The sequence below is a fragment of the Pseudopodoces humilis genome, chromosome 20 (genome assembly GCF_049639895.1).
Source record: "Pseudopodoces humilis isolate 2021_Gansu_Grassland_sample_001 chromosome 20, ASM4963989v1, whole genome shotgun sequence".
Taxonomy (NCBI): Eukaryota; Metazoa; Chordata; class Aves; order Passeriformes; family Paridae; genus Pseudopodoces; species Pseudopodoces humilis.
Window position 1 is genome coordinate 10,115,276 of NC_142219.1, and position 21,370 is coordinate 10,136,645.

Here is a 21,370-nt window from a genome sequence, read left to right on the forward strand (position 1 = left end):
CTAATGGTATGGGGCAGCAGACAGAGCACTGTAATTCAATGGACCCTTTTAACTACACATCAACCATGTAATTTCTGGCAACAGGTCTAAGTGACTTAGGCAAACCCTTCTAGCCCAAAGTCATTGGGAGAGTGGAAAAGACAACTTCTGTTGTTCCCCTTCTGTCCTTCTTTTTCAGCTGCCTTTTCTCTGAAGTATTTGAAATTCCCAGTTCAGCCATAGATTCTTACTGTCCAGTGGATAAGGGCAAAAGCATAACCCTCCTCTTCACAGTTTGACAGCTCCAGATTAAAAGTGCTGAAAGTTTCAAGGACCTTGTCACTGGCACTCTGCAGTTGCCCGGCCTTACTGTGAGCAGCACTAGAGGGTTTGTGCTGCAGACAGGAAAACAGATCTGCATCACTTAGCAACCAAAAGGTTAGACTTTCACATGAAAGATTTTTAAAATAAATTCTGGACTGGTAAACTTAATGACTTAGGACCTTGCAGAGAAGGCATCCCAAGATTCACAAGAGATAAGCCCCCTCCACGCTTTACTGTTCTTCATCTAAGAATCTGATATTCAAAGCAGTGAGGACAGAAACAGTACTGTATTTCTTCAAGTAAAACATACACCAGACAATGTTTTATATGAAGTTATCTTTGTGACCCATTTGCAGTGGTATTGAGAATAAACTAATCACTGCATTATTTAAATACATATATTTTAAAGTCTCCATAAGGGCTTTGCCATACTTAAATCACCTTCTTAGAACAAAAGGCAATTATTTACTGCCGAAAATAAGTACGTTTATGGAGATCTCACTCAAGAAAAAAAAATGTTAATATCCACTCATATTAAAATTATTTGGGAGAAAATTAAATATGACTTTCTGTTCCAGTTTAAGAAAAAACAAGCCATACCAAACAGAAATTTTACTTCAGTCGAAATTTCTGCAGAGGACATTAATCTCTATATTCGTTTGCTATACCTCTTCTCACCTATTCCCAAAATTCAAATGTAACTTCCATATGCATTTTCGGTACCAGCTCCACAGAGAAAGCACCTCAGTCCATCTGCTTCAGCTCTCTCAGCCTCCAGCACAGTTACACCACTGCTCTGAGACTTTACCCCACACTCCAGTTCTAGTCCTGGGCCCAATTACATACATGTTTTTACCACACATATATGGTCACTATCGAGGCTTTTCTGACTGCTACCTGAACGGCCACACAGACCTGGTGCACGGATTGCAGTTCCCCAGGCAGACAAGATAACAGCCTAAGTTATCTCACTCCTAAATTAACACAGATTTTAACCCCAGGTATCTACAGATCTAACATTCCATCCTGCTGACAATATTAGATCATTTCACCAAAAGAACACGTTCTGGGGTTTTATATTCTCTCCCTTCCTTCCTCTTTTGCCATAAAAGCAACTCTACTGAGAAGGGGCAGCCAAAGATCCCCTTTTTATTTCTGGCATAACCATCATATAACCTTGATTCACAGTGTGAGCAAGATCAGAGATGTCAACAGTATCACCAAATTCAGTGACAAGCTTACTGCAGAGCAACTAGCACAACCAATATGAAACAAAATGAAACTCAATTAAGACAGATTGACAACGAAGTCCCTGAAGGGAGCAAACCAGCAGCAAGGAATGAGGGTTGACATGAAAACACAGTGCATTGAGTCACTAACCCAGCCAAAGCCACTGCGTTCCTGAGAGGCCTCCTGGTCCTGAGCTAAGGACTTCCCAACTTAACACCCTGCACTAATACTTTTTCAATAGCTCTGTCATCAGAAACCAACCACCCACCACATCAAATGGTTTATATCACACTACTTATATTCTTCCTTTTCTCTGACTCAGTTCTCCCAGAAATCATGTTTTCTTTCCATGGAAAGCCATTTCTCTGAGGTCTTTACATCCCTCCACAGACACAGCCACTGCATATTTTATCTGAATCTCCAGTCTCTGAACACACAACACAGCAATGTCCAGTTCTCCTATTTAACTTGACCCAGCAGCACAGAGCCAGCTGCCATACAGCTCCTTCCCTTGCTCACTGACCCATCACTGCTCATTCCCAGGTTAGTGGAGATCCTTTTCTATGGATCACTGATTCAGCCTTACACATTCCCAGCACTTGGTGCCCACTCTCTGACCCAATGAAATAACACCATCCCCTTTTTCCATCTCTGAACTCCTCAGTATTCTCCTCCTTGCAGGGATCTGCAGTACCAGAAATGCAATCACCTACTGCTCTCTGCTTAACAGCAACAACTAATTCAAACTATTTGAACTACAATTTTAATAATAACTGGTTTAGAATGAATCTTTCCATCCCATTTCCTCCCCCTCATCCCAGAAATAATCAGAGAACAGTAGGACATGCACAAGACACACCAGCAACAGATAAAGCCCGAATCTGGCAGCTTCCCTACAGCAGAGTACAGTTAAAACAGCTTTTCCTCACACACACACACCATCCTCTCTGTAACAAACCTTCCCATTTTTCCAGCAGTCCTGTCCACCTGAGCAATAATTTCTACTTACTCTGATCTGAGTATCCCCAAAGCCTTGATGAATGAAAACCCCACAAACGGCAAATCTTCCCCAGAGAATCCTGCTGGGTTCAACTGGCGCGTAGAGGATAAAACCCGCGAATTCTTCTCTGGTTCATCAAAATTTGAGGTGTCATCATCAGACTTGAGAGTAGGAACGAAGGGGGGAGGAGCTGGTGGAAAAAAAAGCAAGAAGAAAAGACAAAATTCAGCTACAGTTCACTCTGCAACAGTCCCACTCATTCAGTGCTTGCAATGGCACTGCAGCTCCTGCTTTTAATCTTGCTAACACAAGCAGACTGAGCTGCTGCTCTCAAAGCGTATTACAGCAACAAGAGATTAACCCCTGAGCTGCCAACATGGCTACCACTCTGCAGGCACAGCATCTCCCACACTGATCAAACTGGGATTTAGCTTGGGCATTTGGAGATTCTGGGGTTTGGGAGTTTTTTTCAGGTTAAGATGTTGGGTTTTTTAACACATAAATAATTAAATCAAAGCACCAGGCTAAGAAAATCATTATTGTAATATAGCCAGAAGCCTTGTCAGTTCTGATTCATCTGGAAAAGGAAAATGTCTCCAACCTGTCCAATTAGTGACACTACCTGAGAAAGAAGCCTGATCCTCTGCTAGTCAGCTAAGGGATATTTCTTACCCTCTAACACTAACAAGAATCTTCCCAGCATGGGTTTCTAATCAACAGCAAACTGGTCTTTCTCCTGGAAGGTTCTAATAAACTATAGCCACTAAAATCTCACTGGTCTTTGGGAAAAGATTGATTTTATTTCTCTAAATGAGCATCCTTAAGATCTGGAACTCTTGCCGGGACACCACTGCAGTCTGGCTCTGATACAATCAGCTCTGAAGAGAGGTATAAATAGCAGGAATTACAATGTATTTCTTACTATAATTTCTAAATTGGTACCACTTAACTTGCTAAGCAGTTGTTTAATTTCAGATGATTTTCTCGTGCTTGCTTTGGTTTAATTAACCTAAGGAACAAAAGGACAAGTTCTTCTCGGTGATGTGCAGCACCCAAGCTACCTGCTGGCTCGGCTATGTGGGGGAAAGGAATGAAATGTTGGGATTGCAGAAGCCCTGCTGTGCAATCCCAACCTCATTAAATCACGTTTCTTAACCTTTATTTATTTATTTCATCATTCGGGTCCCCATTCATTGCAACTCTGAGATTAGCAAAGGAGAGACAGCTCCTCAGCCAGCAGCTAGAACAGCCCATTGTCACCAGCTGATGGAAGTGGAGTGTGCTAAAACCGTTACCATGGATCCAGTACGGATCTCCTGTCGCTGAAGGGCTGATGAGGACTGAAGGACCGGGAAAAAACATTCCAACCCCTGCAGTGCAGGCTCCCTGCTCCCGAGTCCCCGCATGCCAGCTTTAACCCTACCTGCCTGCGGCGTGCCAGCCGCTGCTGCCCGTGAGTGGCAGGGGCACAGCGAGTCACGGCTGGAGGCGCTGGCTCCCTCTAGGCTGCCAAAGCCTTCCACTGCCCGCCTTCAACTCTCCATCCCCTCGCTGGAACTACCCACCAGCCCAGCGGTAACAGCCAGGAAAAAAAAAAAAAAATAAAGAATCTGTCTGCATCAACTGCCAATTCCCAACTGCATGCACAGGCTTTGGGAGCAGCTCCCTGAAGAGCCATCCTGACACTGCTCCCAAGCACGGAAGTGAGAAGAAATTCCACGAAGCAGATGCTGCCCATGTACAGTAGTTCTGAGTACATTAGAATGAGATAAATGGGGAAAATATATAAATTAAATAGGTTCTGAAGTAAGCAGTATCAGCCTACTGGAGCTTACCAGCTCCAGAACATTTAAAATGTATATGTCAGTATCACAAATGTATTAATGTCTTCCATTTTATTGGATATAATAAAAATATATAATGCTGATATTTATGCACCATAAATACCACAGTCTTGAAATATAGATTCTTGACTGGAATATGTATTTCCTTTCAAAATTCACTTAATGTCAGGATAACGTCCAACTGCTCTTACATATACTCTTAATGATTTAAAACAGAGAAGTAACAGAAAAGACTTTGTAAGCATATCATCTTCAATGCAAAGGTAAGCCCAAAGTTGTAGTTAATTCACAGCAGAGGAGGATCAGTTCAGGATTAATATTTTTTAGTTTCAGGACCTTTGCTGAAAGAACTCTGTGCTTTTTCTCACAGAAAGGGGTGCTGTGGGAATTTTAACACTGTTTTTGAAGGCAGATACTGTCTGTGAGTTAAAGTAATAGAGAAAACAGCAAACTCTTCATCTGCTAAAGTCTAGAAGGTTTTTAAAGAGGTAGCAAAAACCAACTTAGGTGCCTTTTTATAATGGTACAATCACCCTGTTCTGTACTCTCCAGAGCCTGACAGATGACTTCATCTCTGAGAGATCTTAAGCCTTACTTTCCACCAGAAATTAGCAAAGAAGATATTAAGAGTCATCTTTAACCACCTGCAGTTTAAAAAGAAAGTTGTTCCTCTTACCAACAATAAGAATTGCTTCTCAAACCACAGGCATAAAAGAAAATATCATTTAACTATGCATGCACATAAAAAGATGAAAAAGGACTCAGTGGGGGAACAATGGATGCACAAAGATAAAACTGAATGTGAGACAGAGCAAACCTTCAGGGCTGGTGGGAAACTAGTTTAAAGAGCAAAATGTTTTACACTACAGCTTCCTCTAATGTTTAATAAAATATGAGAACAAAGAAGAGAAATTGTGAATACTAGATTAAAATATAATGAAAAGACCCTTTGCCCTCTATTTTGCATTCACTAAAATAATTGTCCAAAATCTCTGCCACCCTGCAGTATAACTTTGTTACAATATTTGTATCAAGAAATAGTAGCAACTAAAGTGAAAATTTGGAACAGTCATTTGACAAAAACACCTCTAGATGATAAAGTAGTTCTGAACTTGTCAATAGTGGCTGAAAAATGAGAAGCAGAACTTCTGAAGAAGTTTCAGCATGCTGGATAAAAAAAAATCACTTAGGGGTAAGAGGGAATAACTTTAAAAAAAAAAGGCACTAGATCTACTCTGTCTGATGTTGCTAATTATTTGGTAGCTTCTCTCTAGATTTTTGTTCCTCAGACTAAGGAGTCCTTTATCTGATGTCCAAAATATCCACAGAATAAACAGAGTAGTCTTGTAAAACCAATCTAAAACAGACAAGCACTTTTGTTGTCAAATGTGGGTCACACGATGGCATAATCTCTAGTTAAGTTATTATTTCTTGCATAAAATCAGAAAGCTGTCACACAACTATAGCATTTTCAGAACAAGATGAAGACTGGTGAATGCAAATACATTGATGTGCTTATCAATTGCTTCTTTAAAGGGAAGGATCCTTCAGCAGAGGTCCAGATAAGCCTCTGAGAAATAAATGTGAGCATCATGCCATCACATCTGACAAGGTGAAAAATTTGCACTTTTCTCAGGCTCACCCAAAAGGGAGGCAAAGGTATTACTCAAAAAGACAGTAAACCCAGTGCTTCTACTCACACGAAGTGGTTGGGTACAAAGAGCTTCTCTTGTCTCCAACACGTTACAATGAACGTACATGTTCTGTTTACCATTTAAAGTATCTTGTGGAGAACTGCTTGTTTTAAAAAAGCCAATTCCTTGCCTAGATACATCCCCACTTGTGGAAGGATGTAACCCTCTTCCATCTGTTCCAAAGAATGACTTTCAGAGGAAAAGGGGGTGTTGTAGGTTGCTAAGTTTAAGGGAAAAAAAAAAAAATGAAAAAGGAAAAATCCAAAACCATCACACATATTCCAGTACTTTAATCAACTTATCATTAAGATTAGATAAAGTGTCTCTCATGGAAACAAAAGCCTTTTTTTTTTTTTAAACTCTTCCCTCAGTGTGTGTATTTATGACTGGTACAAAGAACATTGCCATAACCAGGTCTTTCCATTCTTTCAAAATATTTTCATGCAAATTCAGAAAAGAGAGACTGCATTTCCCCTGGGACAGGGAAAGACTCAACTGAAATAGAAAACTTTAAGGCAATACAGAATGTTTCTTAAGGATAAAAATGTGACTCTTCTTGATCTACAAGGTGATCTATAAATTCTTTCTGAGGAAAAGCATCCACATAGCCTTTTTAAATAGGTTAGGCATTCCTCTTCCTCAGGCTCCAACAGACCTATTTGAGAAAGTGTTATGAAAGAAAAATAGACAATCCCACTGATGAAATTAAAGGAAATTTTCACTAAGACCACTCATAAAAAAGGCATTGTGCTAGTTCCAACCTATCTATACAATATTATCTTAACACCTTTACTGTTTTGTCAGGACAATGATCCAACACATACATTTCTATTAATAAAAGTGATTTCCAACCTGTAATTGAAGTGATCTCCACTTCAAGAAACAAGTCAACACATTTTTCTGAAGACAAGAATTTAAATGAAACACCACAATGTGTAACTGTTAACATCCTGAATGACAATGTGGTGTTCATAAGGATAAGTGTCTTGGACTTACGAATAATGAGATTTGGGTCCTACCTGTTTAATAGCAGAAAACAGATTAAAAATCAGTCTTTAATGTTTTCTCACGTTCTTCTGTTTGCACAAGACATTAACTCCTGTCTTTCCATATATGTATAGTTTCCATGTGCAAGTCCAAATATGCCATTCCATTTTCAAGACCTCTTGGACTGTAGTTACAAAGCAATTCTTAAGATGAAAGGTTTTTCATGATGTACACATATTGCTCAGGTAAGAATTAAAGTGTTCTGACCATCTCCCAGCTAGACTTCAGCAAGTAGATTTTTGATTCCAAATTTAAAAGCTGATGCAGTTTAAGGATGTCAAATAACAAAAGACAACCAACAAAACCCCCAAATTACACAGAATATAGCCTTGTTGCTGATAACTCAAGTATGTAATTCCCCATTCTCTACCTCTGATTTTAGATTCTTTTTAGGTACTCAAATGATTCTGTTATCAACTTTCCCATGAAATACCTGATCATTTAGCAGAAACACAGATAAAAAATATGTTTATTTCAGGTAAATAAATTGCAAAATATTCTGAAAAATTCTTCAATAAATGAACACAAACTTTTGAAAGTTTTGCTTCATTTTATTTTTGGGGAGGAAGTGTGGTGGTATCTGTTTCAGGGTGGGTTTTTTTTTTAATAAGCTTTAGAAGTCATTAAATAGCCGAAAACCAACAGAGAGCAGAATCTATAAGGGTGTTTCAGTACAATACTCCAATGAAGGGGAAAAATCACCTGTTGAGACAAATTCAGATAAACCTGACCTTAGGTTTAATGGTTTGATTCTGTTTTTGTAACTTAAGAGCTGCTTATACAGACACACATTACTTTGACCCAGGGGAAGTTGGGAGCTTTTTTTAGAGGCAATGATCTTTTGGAAAGGGGTTTACTAAAAAGTCAAGTGTTTCATGGGTTACCATAACAACAAAATGTAAAACTGAAAAGCCCCGTAATGACACATTCTTAACCAAAATCGGTGCATAAAGAATGGCTATCCTGGAGCTCTCAGCATGATAATTAAATACCTGCCAGGCAAAGGTACCAGTTTTTTTCCCTACCTTGCTCAGACTGAAATAGAAATTACATCACTGCCCTTAGAGACTATAGGAAACTCTGACTATACTGACACAGAGTTTGTTTAACAGTTGTGGAATCAGAGAGTCATTTTAGTTGGCAAAGGCTTTAGGATCACCCAGTCCCAACACTCCATAACCTTAAAGTCTCTGACCAGATTAACTTGGGGGAGTGAGATTCTTTAATGTAAATCTAAATCCTATGACCTCTTCCATCACCCATCTTCTCAAGCTGCCATTGCTCCAGATAGACACCACTATCAGCAGAGGTCAAGATTACAAAGAAACGTTTAGCTTTTAGATAGCCCAAGTCAAACTTGACCCAGGTTTTGACCAGAATGACAGCAACAGTGCTCAGAAAAACCAGCACAGGGAGAACCACTATAGAGAGCAAAGCAATAGGTGATACATTGGATCTGCTGCTTAAAGCACAGAGACTGCTGTGTTTTGTGCTAGTTACAGCAGGGCTTTATCAAGTATGAGGAATAACAACAAAGTGAGGGGTCAAAACTGCATGAATCCTCACAGTAGGTAGGTGTGGATATTACAGAGAACGATGCAATCTGCTGGCCAGCTGCAGACAGAAACAGGATTTTTAAAATCCCAAATGATTATTCCAACATTATAACCACACTGGGGCTGCCTACTGGCTTGTCCATCACCTCTGTCACACGAATTGGCAAAATGCTCCATTAACTCATGCAGCTGTGTGAATACTAGACAGGCAATTGCCAAGGAGACACCAGAACATATGCTCAGATGTCATTCTTCTTTCTATATCTGAGATAATATGACAAATGCAACACAAAATTCAGGACCAGAAACTGGTGGCTTAGTCAGGGCTCTGGGGAGAGAAGGCAGAGAGCACTGGGAAATGTATGCTAAAGTGATGAAAAGGGCTTGAGGCTCAATGGCTCTCAAAGGGCAGAAACAATGGAATTTAACAGAACAGCAGCTCCACAAGTTCAAAATTAATGAATCAACAGAAAAGTGAGCAAACAGTCTGTGGAGCTGACAGCTGAAGTGCTGAGATAGTCATCAAAAGTAGAAGCACTGGCTTAGCAATTTATCATGGAAAATGGAGCACAATCATTCCCTTACAGCATAATTGATAAAAAACATAAGGCAGACATGTTGCTCACCCAGATAATCTTACAGTCCAAATAATTTAAAATACTTTCCAACACAATCAAATCCCCATACAGAGATCACTGATGAACTGTGAAATATTTGCTTTGGCCACGGAGCTGGTGCCTCAGTACTTCCAAATACCAAATTCCATTGCTTACATAATATTATAAACAGTTTTCTGCATAGAGAATTATCTGGTTCACTGGTTTTATTCTATTCCTGGTTGAATGAACAGATTTTTGACCAAAATAAAAGTAGTAGTACATTATCCCCATTGACTTTGACAAAAAGCTCCAATGGCCCTATGGCCACAGGCATTTAATCACCTAATGGAACTATAAAAAATAAACCAACCTTAAATTAAGTTGGTTCACAAGTAACAAAAGATTAATCTGAAGATACAACAACAAGAAAAGACGAAGCCAAAGTTAAGCAAACTGAGGTGGGAAAGGCCTGAAAAAAACATACTGATGCCTTTTAATCTGAGGAAGGACATGGAAAGGACCATTTTGATTTTCTAGTCTAGTTCCTGCAGTAATATGGCAATTGCATCAGAAATTCATATGGAGTTCAATAAAACTTCCTCTTACCTTACAGTTTTCACCTGAGATGTTAACATAGCCTTTGCAAAAACAAAAATGAGCTGTTTCATTAAAAATACCTGCTCCAGGAATCAGTCCTGTTTTATTACAAATAATTCAGATCAAACACACTTAAATACTCTTTGTACAGATTTTCCCATTACCAAAAAAAAAACCCAGAAATTGTTTATAAATACGTCTTTATTCTACTTACAATTACGGATATTGTTCCAGTCAATTTTAGAAAAAAATGGATGGCAGCAGAGATCTTCATAACCCAGCCTTTCCTTCTGCCCACAGAGCAGGCTCTGGATCAGGTCAAGAAAGTCACTGCTAACTTTCACATCCTCTGGGAACTTCAGAAATCTCTGCATTAGAAAGAAATGGATTTCTGCTCAGTAGGAAAACAGGCTCAGAACAGGAAGATTAAGTTTCATTATTCTGAGATATGTCAGGTACAAAGGATGAATATTTATAGCACACAAATAAAAGCATGGTGCATTTTATCCAAGTAGGCTTTTATATGCATTTACTGCAGCAAAGATAAGAACACAGGAACAACCATTCCCACCCAGGCAAATGGTATCCCAGGTCACCATCTTCTGCTGAACAATGGCACACATAAATGGAAGAGTAAAACGATACGCTTCCCCAGAAAATTCTCACAAACTTCCAAAGGTTTGTGGCTTAGGATTTTTTGCATCAGGGATGATGACACCTGCCATAAAAAATAACTTGATACCTATAATACAGAGACATATAAATACAACACAGTGCATATATTCCAAACATGTTATGAACGCGACAAAGTAAGAGACATCCATAAGCTTTTATGTAAAGCTGAGAAAAACAGCCTTTAGTTACAGCCTTTTTACTTGAGAACAGGAAAGCTCTACCTGGAAGTTCATGATGTTATTGAAAGTTTTTGCTGAAGTGCCTTCAGTGAAGGGAGTCCTTCCATAAATCATTTCATAGGCGATGACTCCGAGGGACCACCAGTCACACTCGGGGCCGTAGGAGGCTTTGCCATCCCCACCCAACCCTGTCAGCATCTCTGGTGCCATGTAGTCAGGAGTGCCCACAGGGAGCCTGGCATTGACCTAGGAGCAAAGATAAACCAAGTGAAACTACAGCACTTCCTGTTCAATGGATCTTCATAATAAAACAAAGGTTTTATTCCCCCACCTCCCCCTCTTTTTTTTTTTTAAATGGGACATAATTTTCAGCCCTCTAATTGAATTTTAAGAAAGTAATTTTAAGCAAAGCTGTTTAGCAAATAAGCGCCAGGTTAAGGAAACTGCTGATAAAACAAACAAAGCGAGCTATTTGGTATAAAGAGTCAAATTATCAGAGCTAATTGTTACTGTAAAGTACAAACTGCTAAAGTAGAAAAGCAGCATCCCAAAAAGCACAGAAATACTAAACTGATGTTTAAAACAGCAAACATACTCTGCTTTAACTAGTGTTAACAGTATAAGCATCATAGCTGAAATTTCAAAAATGGTCAAGTTCAGACATAAATATTTCCTGCCTCATTACATTCTCTGTCACCCTTACCTTTTTGCCTAGTGTTCATGATCAGCAAAGCACTAACATTTGAATTTCTGGACCACTTAGAAAAGGTAATTCTAGGAGCCAATGCTGCAATCATTTTTGTACTGAGTGGCATAAAGAATTAAACAAAACAGCAGGCAGGCTAACACAAAAACCTGTGAGTGACTGAAGAGATAATGTGAAGAAGAAAATTAAAAGGAAAATACAATGCAGAGAAGCACTGAAAATGTAAGAGCAGGGAAAACAGGATATTAAGAATCACATTACAAAGAAAATGTTATGGAAAAATAAAAATTGTAAAACAAGACAGAAATATGGTACAGAACTTCATGTTCTCACTTAGATACATTTAAATTTTAAAATTTTTCACTGGAAGTTGTCTGCAGTTAACAAAACTTACAAGCAACTTATATAAAACTCCACTGATTTAGACTTGATGCAGTACCTTCTGGTGAGTGAAGCCCAGAATATTTAAATGTGACTCATTTTGATCAAGAGCTCCCCAATATTCAAATTTATGTCACCTTATTTACAACAGGCACAATTTTCATTCCAACTATAAATCCACATCCTCTTTGAACACAGCATTGAGCAGCTGTAAGAACCTGTAGAAATACGATTTTGTATCACAGTGCAACACCATGAGAAAGCAGACTTACCTTTACCTTTCTTGTGTGCTAATATTTTAATAAGCAAATATGTATCTGCTGAGGGCTGCAAAAGATTCTTGAGCTCATGCTTGAAAAGCCATTCACAAATGGAAAAATACAATTGTGAATAGATTCCATAGTGAACAAGAACAGCAGAAGAAAGAGCAAGGTGTAATCAAAGAACAGATATCAAGTTAGTTCTCCCTTTTCAACTGGACTATCCAAACAAGCCACAGACAAAGTTTAAATCTACATTATTACCGTTTTGTTTACTGTCATTTTGGCAGCTGACCCAAAGTCCACCAGTTTAACGTGTCCTGTTCGGTCAATAAGAACATTCTCTGGTTTGATATCCCTGTAAACCAGAAGAAAGCAATCAGAACCTTTCCAGACCATTTTCTACTGTCACATCCAGGTAACAGGACATCTCTATTCAGCTATACTCAACCTCATACATTAAGTCTTTCAAGTGGGAGTCTTTTCCCAACAGTTGCACTTTTTCCAAGCAAATATGGAAGTATTACAGTTCCCCTTATTTCATAGAAGGTTAATAATTGTTGACAGCAGATAAAAAGGGAAGATGATTTTGCACCTCGACCACATTGTAACTGAGTTCAGTAAAGTATTTTGTAGTTTTCTTCCTAAACTCTCTCACAACTTGCTCTGCACATCTTCCAAATTCAGCCAAGTGACCTTGCACTAAGAAAGCCACAGCCCATGCTCTGAGTGCAGTCACTACAAACTCTTGGAACATAAAATACTTCCTAACATTTCCACACCCTCAGAATGGAATCATTTTTTTAAATATCAATATGATTTGAAAATGCACACAGTAACAGTCTCCAAGCCTTGAGAGAAAACTGTGATATTTAACTACTCCAACATCCTATACTGCACTGTTCACCAATCAGCACACAACATTTTTAACAATTACATTAATTTCCCATAGTATTTGGTGCCAAAAGCAGCAATCCATGGAAAAAATTTAAATTTTTTATAGCGCAACATTAAGGCTTCTTTTTACTAAGCCTCCAGAAAAATATATGTAACAATCCTTTCTTGATATTGGTCTGAACTTTACATCAAAGTTAATGCCTTGAGCTACAATTATAGTTGGGAGTCTGATTAATTTTCTAATTTTGTCTTCTGGCACAGCATGTGAAATACTGAAAGAGGACAGAATATGGAAGTACCAAAGCAACCTTTACGTACCGGTGGACATAACCCATCTGATGGACACTGTGAATGGCCAAAACCAACTCTGCAAGGTAAAACTGCACCATATTCTCGTCCAGTTGGTCCTCATATCTGTTTAAGAGTGACAGCAAATCCCCTCCAGGCTGGTATTCCATCACCTACATACCATTTTAAAGGAATAGATATACAAGATAGTTCATTCAACTCCCCAGTAAGACACTGGGCATATATCAAACAGTGCTATGCAACAGAGGAAAATTTACAGAAAACAAGCACATTTCAACTATCACATTGTTCTTTAGTAAACCAACAAAAATGGTGTTCAATAGAGGAGAAAATCGGAAACTAGGCATTACCAAGTAGAGATTTTTCTTGTCTTGAAATGCATATTGTAATTGTGGAATCCATGGACTGGTGCTCTGAGCTAATATGCTGCGTTCTTCCTCAAAAAATGACACCTACCAAAAAAGTGTTCAGTTACATCATGATGAGAGGAAGTGAGAATACATTAGAATTCCCTAGATTTAGAAAAACTTGGCACACATCACCAAAAAATTACACAGATATTATTAAGTACTGTTTCCTGAGCAAGTGCCATGTGAGGGTAGAACCATACTTTGCTTTCTTGTCAATCTGTGCCCCAGAAAGGGTAATTTTAGTTGAGCTCCATTTCTGCTAGCCACAGACAGTGCTGAGGGAGATCAGAAGCAACCTTACTGCACCATGCATTGGAAACAACTGATGCAGATATTGTATAAATTCAAGAGGTTTCTCATGGAGTATCTCTGTCCTACTTGTCATCTCATGTCAGCAAAGATTAACTTCTGTTTCTCACCAAACTATGAGAACAACCTCCATTATCCCTTTTTTAAGTTTCCAAGTAACACATTTCTCAAGCAAGCGAGAGGCTCTCCATAAAAATCCAGTCACCACAGTTTGCCTTCCCACCCACTCTTGACATTCTACTTCGCTCTTTAAAATTAAAAAAAAAAAAAACCTTAATGAATAGATTGTCTGAAAATTCAAACCATCATCAACAAGATCAATACTGATTCAATGTTTCCGTCATCTGTTTTTCTTTTCTTATAATTAGATGGGAAGCTCTTCACAACAAGGGCCATGTTTTAGTACCTGAGGATGGCACCTCACCCAACAGACCTATAGACTGTGACAACAGCTTTTAAACACAGCAAAACTACACACAAATTTATTGCTTCACTGAAATGTAGGATGAACTTTCTCAAGATATATTTTTAACTCAGTTCTAATAATAGTGACAGAAAGGAAGTGTTCAACAAATTGCAATTTATCCTCCTACTCCCAGAACAGAAAAATATACATACGTGCTCCTGCGCCAGCAAGGACTCCTTGCTCATCACCTTCATAGCATAGACATCACCAGTGACTTTCTCTCTCACTACTTTGACATCTGCAAAGTGACCACAGCCAACCACACTCTTTACTTCAAAGTCCTTCACACTGGGTTGCAGTTCCTTTAGTTCAGCGATAGCCTCTGCATCTATAAAAATAAAATACTTATTTTTACATTTGGCAACTGGCATTTTATAAAAAAGAGACAACATCGAAACTAGGGAATAAAATTTTAAAAAGCCCCAGCAAACCAAAACCAAAAAAATCCCAACATTTAGTTCCAGATTCTCAAGGAATGTTAAATCTTTCCAGAATATGCTTCTTAAAAATAACAGCATGCATCAGAACTAGAAAAAGACTGTATCAATGCAGAGTTAAGTCTGAAATATGGTACATACAAAAGGATCAGGAAATGCTAAGACAGTTCCCATAGCAACCAAAATTCTGTCCCATTCATAACATCAGAGGATGAGAACCTCTTTGGTTTCTAATTTCTTTCCAGCCATCCTTTATCAATACAAAGTATATTCTCTAAACCTGAGGTCTTTACCCAGCGAATTCTAGTCCAGGGGCAGGGTTTGCTCCTCTGCCTGAGGGAGGCACCAGTCTATTGTCTAACAACCAACCACAGGCATTTATTGCAGATATTCAGCTCAAGTTTTCCACTGACTAGTTCCAGCCAGCATGCACTATGATAATCAGTCACTCACAGCAGATTGCTCTAAAAATTTTTCAAACTAGCAGAAAATTACTGTCTGCTAATAATACCGACAAACCACTGAGTGGAACTATAACAGGGGGCACAACGTTACTTGAAATCAAATGTCTTTCTGCCATACCTTAATGGAAAAATTGACAGAAATTTTCTTTGCTCTTCCCCATAAGGAATCTGAGCACATTATCAATAAAATATTTACTTTACATTATCAATAAAATATTTACTCCTTTAGGATCCGTCTGAATTTCTGAAGCACAGAAATACTCTTTAGAAGTTACACATGCAAAACTCGGGTAACACATGGAATCCAAAAGGTGAAAGAGACAGGGATTACCAAGTTTCTCTCTCAAATCCTTTTTTCTCATAGTCCCTATCCTGCTCTCAACTCCTGACATCCTTCTGTGGTGCACACTCAGAGCTTTGCTGGAGCCAGTACTCACTGTCCAAGAAAGTACCTCCTCAAATATAAATACAGTACAAACTAAGAAGGAGGCACATTTCAGTCACAGCACTTCAAAAGCCACTTGCATTTGATCTTCTTGGACCTGAACAAATCCTTACTGAGACTGCCAAGCTCCCCTTTGCAGAGTTGAGTCTGCCAACAAAAAATCAGAAGCTCAAAGTCCTGGGTTACAATCAAAGCAACTAAAGCATTACTCTAACATCCAGATTCTTAAGAACTGTTTTATAAAGTGACACCTGAATATTAGTCTAAACAAACTTACACTTCTTGACAAAGTTGCCAACATGTTTAATTTTCATTAAAGCAGGGTTTTTGCATTCTTCAAAAAGAACAAATAATGAATCAAGGATGCCTTCCCGGGAGAGAGTAGACATCTGCTGTTGAGTCACAAAGAGTGGCTTCCCCTGGAAAAAAAAAGCAGCAACAGCAGATGGAGTCTCAGACAACAATGAAAAGCCTCAAATCAATAACAGATGTATAGAGCAGATTATATATTATCCATTTTAAAATCACTGCTTCAGAAATTAGGCAAATGATACAGAAGTGTGAGGTAAATATATCAACTCACTATCTGAAATAGCTGTTACAGGTATTTTTCTTTCAGAGAAAGCAATCCTTTAAAGTTTCAAGCAACTAAACTAACAATTTCAAGAAAGCAGTGATTCAGATTTTAACAATCTATATTCTCCTGATGACTCTGAGCTGACTGGCCTTTTCTTTGACATTGCATCATGCAGGTTTCTTCATGGTATGAACAATTTAAGAAATCAACATCAACACTAACTCTAGAAGGAAAAGCTGTTGGACCTCAGATGATGAAAAAGCAGCCCCTTAGGTAAATGCATCTTGGGACAAACCCACAGCTCCTTCACTCATGAAAAAACTGAAGATTACAGGGGACAGAAAGCAATATTCCATCTTTATGTGGAAAAATCCATCAGGCTAAAACACACAGATGCACAAAATGTAAGACCAGTTACTATCCACTGAATTTGGTGCAAACCAAATACACTTTGAACTTCACCTAGTCATCCCTTTCTTTTACCCCAAAGAATGACACAGGCATGGTTTCAGCATCCAAACAAGCAAAGGTGTATTTTGAGATATTGGGAATGGACAAGGACAATCAGCTGCTCCCAGGCTAGATGTTCTTTACCTGAAAGAGCAGATTTAGCCGAGAGGCTCGGCTGGTGATGGGCTCCATTGGTCCTGCCTCAACCGGATTTCGGGCTCCACATTTAAACTTCAACATCTTTACAGCTTATCTCATATAAACGATCACCTGAAAAAGGGAACAGGGACATTCAGGAAGCACTTGACTGGCTGACTCTAAGTAAAAAAATATGGATGAGGGGGGATGTAATGTAAGCAACATTTACGTTTCTTCGGGGGCAAAACTTATAAGTTTAAACGCCCCTGGAGCGCCCCAGCAATTAAAGTGGGGAGGAGCAATTACGTTGAAGACCTCCGAGACCATTGAGTGAGACCTGTGAGCGAACCCCACCGTGACAATGTCCCCGCGGCACTCAGCGCCTCGGCCAGTCTATCCTTAAACACCTCCAGGGACGGTGACCCCACCAGCTCGCTGGAGGGCGCGGAACCCCCCGAACTCCGCAGTTTGCAGCGGGCGGACCCGAGTCTCCCTCAGAGCCGCCCCATGCCAAGCCCCGTTCCCGAGGTCCCGAGTCTGCCTCAGCCCCCCGCGGGTCCCTCAGAGACGCCTCGTTTCCAAGCCCCGTTCCCGGGTCCCTCACAGCCGCCTCGTCCCAAGCCCCGTTCCCGGGTCCCTCACAGCCGCCTCGTCCCAAGCCCCGTTCCCGGGTCCCTCACAGCCGCCTCGTCCCAAGCCCCGTTCCCGGGTCCCTCACAGCCGCCTCGTCCCAAGCCCCGTTCCCCAGGGCCCCCCAAGTCCCCGCGCGCGCCCCGCTTTTACCGCCGCTAGCGTTTGAACGGCGCGGTGGGCGTGCGGCTCCTGACGTCACTTCCTGTTACCGAGGCGCGGGCCAATCGCGGGCCGGCAGGGCCGGAAGCCCTGTTCGGGTGTGGCGGCGGCCCCGTGAGGGCGGGAGCGGCCGCGGGTGCTGAGGGGCTGCTGAGGGAACCGCGGTGCCGCGGGGCTTCCCCAGCTCCGGAGGGAGCACAGAAAGGCCTTCGGACACTGCTGGTGCTGCTCTGCCCTCACGGGTTTGGTCGCGCTTGTCGTGTACTTCACGTATTTTTGTTTTGTTTGTTTGTTTTCCTTTGCCAAATCTTAAAAGGGAAAAATGACTCATTCCCAGTAGTTCTGAGTGGAGCTGGCTCAACCCTACCCTGAACGTCAGAGTTGGCAGCAGCTGCTGCCAGGTAGGGCAGCCAGAGGGGAAATGGAAAGGTTTTCAGAAGCTTTAAATTTCCATCTGTAAAATGCTCGCCTGACCTTTATGACCTTTTTTGTATGGCCGTTTTATTCAGATATAGGGTGATTAACTTTCAAGTGAAGCACTGGTGAAAGGCTTCTAGCTCAGCACCCTCTCTGTCAGTGACGCATCCATCAGAACATTCAGTGGGATGCAGGGTGACCTTGTGTGAGGATGGATCCGATGGATCCTTGCTGAGATGTCCATGGAGGACATGGGCAGGGAGCGCTGATGTGACCTGCAGGCATCACAGGGGTGCAAAACACAGCCCCTTGTTACAGTGTCTGGGCAAGATTTAATCTGGTGATAGAAACCTCGGTGGCGTGGTCCTTAAAAATAATCATGTGGCTGTGAGTGACGTCAGATAGTTTGCTCTCTAACATTCATTTTAATGATGCTAATACTGCTTTGGCATCTAGGTGATCAAGTAAGGTACTGATGGATTTATTACATTTGACTTTATACAAATCATTTTACAGATCTGTGCTTCCTTTCACCTCCCCCAGTCTACCCCTGGAACACTGACATATTTGTGGTGTATTTCTTGTCTCAAACTTACATATCTGGGTTCATTCCAAGTTACAAAGCCTGAAAGAGTTTTTAAAATCTAATTTATTGTCCACTACCTGCACCACCAATTTGGTTTTGGACTCCACTCAGGACACTGTCATTGGCTGTGTCTCATCCACATCCGCATTGCCCAGGAGAGATCAGCTTTTAAACAGAAATGCAGTAAAGAGCTTCCTGTGCATGAACTGGGTAATTGCCATGGTGTAGTGCATTTTAGTAAAATATCACATCCTGCCCTGATACTGGAACCCTACCATGTCTAAAGGTGCTCTACCCTACATTTTGAATAAGTCTCACTGTCTGCCATCCAAATTATGAGAACTTCAGGCTCCTGTGTCTTTCCCTTTCTCCAGACTGTCTCCTCAGCAAATATCATTAACCCCCTCTGTTTTAACTACCAGAATTACTGTTAAATATCCACACTGTTCCTAATTCCACTGGGGATATCACCATATCTGCACATCAGTTTGGATTTAGAAAATGGGGGAAGCTGAAGACCTGGGTTCTCCTTCTGAACAGCTCACTTCTGTATTGTGTTCAAATCACAAGGTGTGGCTGATTCTCCTTCCCTCTTCTCTGCAGGGTGGTGTGGAACAGCTGATCCACAGACTGGGAGAGGAGATGGGTCATTAAGGGTCTCACCTCATGCACATTAATGCTCCCCTTTCCCTTCAGAACATGAACACTGGCTCTGGGTGTTTAAAACAGAAATTTAACCAGCCAGGTGAGCTGCTTGGCTGGGCCTCTCTCAGCTGCCCAACAGGTTCAGCAATAGCATCAGTTTACTGATTTACAGGTTTATAATTTAATTTTTCAAAATAAAGATGTTTTTTTGAGTGTTTGCAAGCAAAGAAGCTGGCTCTTAAAAGCCTTTGGTACAGATCCAGTTTTCCTCATAATTTAGGTGAAGACTAGTCACCTAATCTAATCAAGTTAGATTAGTTCCCTTTAAGAAAGCCTTTAAATACATATTTTGCTAGAAGCAGCCATGTGATACAAGATCACGTACTGGTTTTTTTTCTTCTTTGTTGCTCTGTAACAGACTTATGTAAACAGGAATGTCTAGCAGCAAAATGAAATAGTAGCATAAAAATGCAGTTGCACCAGAACTGTTATCAAATGGTAAGAAAACAACCGAAGTGGCAGATGAGGGGAGAAGAGAGGAGAGGGAGAAAAACGGTGCAGTTTATACCTCAGTACATATTTCTGATGGCTCAGGTGAAAAAAGAAATACATACCTGTTCAGAAGAACACATATTTTCATTTTCTTTAAATTGATGATCTGAAGTCTTCAGAGTGAAATTGATGATTCCTTCTCACCTTTGATATTTTTATCAAGAGAAATCATAGTGCACCAGTCCTTTGTAACAGCCAAATTATGTATCACTCCTTGAATTTGACAGCTGCTCCTGGGTGCAACCTCACTTAACTGGAAGGAGCAGCAGCAGACCTGAAACCATACAAAGCAAGGGCTTATTCCTACTATTTAAATAATAGGTTGTTCAAAAGTGTAACAGAATAAATAGCTCTGTGATTTTCCCTAAGCAGGTCCCAATATGGTGCTCAACATGTTTTGACATCTCACCATGCATGGAATTGGTTACCATCTGTTTGACATTATTTTATTATAAGAGGAGGGGTTTCCCTTTATTTCCTTGGCCCAAATTCTCCTCCGTCATGCTGTTGTGCTCCAAGGTGACAGTGTTCCCAGGATTGCTTGTCCCAGTAACACCCTTCAGGCTTGCCTGAGGTCTAAGATGCTACGTAAATGTAGAAGTAAACAACCAGGCAGGCAGGTACACCAGCTTTTTGCCAAGAGCCTGGTGCTCAGATCCTCATCCTAACTAACCTCACCATATTTTAACGGGCAGAGAGCTGCCAAGTCCCCCCCCCACCAACACCATCTGGCTGTGAACTTCTGTATTTACAGCAGCATTACTCAGAAATTTCTTCATCTGTGGAGCACTGAGACACTCATGGCAGTGCACAAGGAGTTAATGAATTTATATATGCTTAGAAAGCAATAAACAGGGCATGTGCTATCACAAGGCTACGAGCTACGAGCTAAGTATGACCAAAAACATAGTTTTTTACAAGGTAGATTTTGTCCTACCTACCAAATCTTTCCAGCTCTGTTCTTTCCAAATTTTAATGCTACTCATGCAGATGGGTCTGCAGCCAAGGCTTCCAGGGGATGTGGGCCCTAGAAATAAATCATGCTCTTCAGCAAGGCCTTTACCATAGCTAATCTATATGTCTATCTATAATCTATAATTCTGCTTGAAAACAAAAAATGAATTCTCCTTTAGCAGTTCTATCCCTTCCTCTAACTCACCAATATTTAAAAGAGCTTGTAATAAATCAAGCTCTTTCTTCAGCCCTAACCCTGATCACACCTGGGTTACCATTTCCTGTTTCAAAATAAAGGGTCTGACTTGGCTGACTCCAATACTGTCATAAACCCTTGCTAAGTGGAGCATTAAGCACCACTGCTTAATGGGACCTAAATTATCCTTAGATTCCTGACACATTTTGTTCCACTTTCTTTTCCCAAACTATCACAAAATATCCAACCTGACAT

The 21,370-nt window shown here is 40.4% G+C and overlaps 1 protein-coding gene across 15 annotated transcripts in view; it reads right to left on the reverse strand.

Moving 5' to 3' along the window:
- The window catches only part of CIT (citron rho-interacting serine/threonine kinase), a 68,219-nt gene extending 50,440 nt beyond the window's left edge, over positions 1-17,779 (reverse strand). For 13 of the 15 annotated variants that reach the window (XM_088064859.1, XM_014253979.2, XM_088064855.1 and 10 more), the window contains exons 1-10: positions 17,203-17,589; positions 16,980-17,105; positions 16,086-16,227; positions 14,615-14,790; positions 13,628-13,729; positions 13,287-13,429; positions 12,336-12,429; positions 10,767-10,970; positions 10,085-10,238; positions 2,543-2,723 (exon numbers count right to left, since the gene is read on the reverse strand). In XM_088064859.1, the coding sequence (XP_087920985.1) occupies positions 2,543-2,723; positions 10,085-10,238; positions 10,767-10,970; positions 12,336-12,429; positions 13,287-13,429; positions 13,628-13,729; positions 14,615-14,790; positions 16,086-16,227; positions 16,980-17,075 (1,292 nt within the window). In that variant the 5' untranslated portion in view covers positions 17,076-17,105; positions 17,203-17,589. Of the gene's footprint in view, positions 1-2,542; positions 2,724-10,084; positions 10,239-10,766; positions 10,971-12,335; positions 12,430-13,286; positions 13,430-13,627; positions 13,730-14,614; positions 14,791-16,085; positions 16,228-16,979; positions 17,106-17,202; positions 17,590-17,756 lie in introns of those variants that run through there. The other 2 variants (XM_088064849.1, XM_088064848.1) reach the window with 2 other exon arrangements.
- Between the last annotated feature and the right edge of the window lie 3,591 nt (positions 17,780-21,370).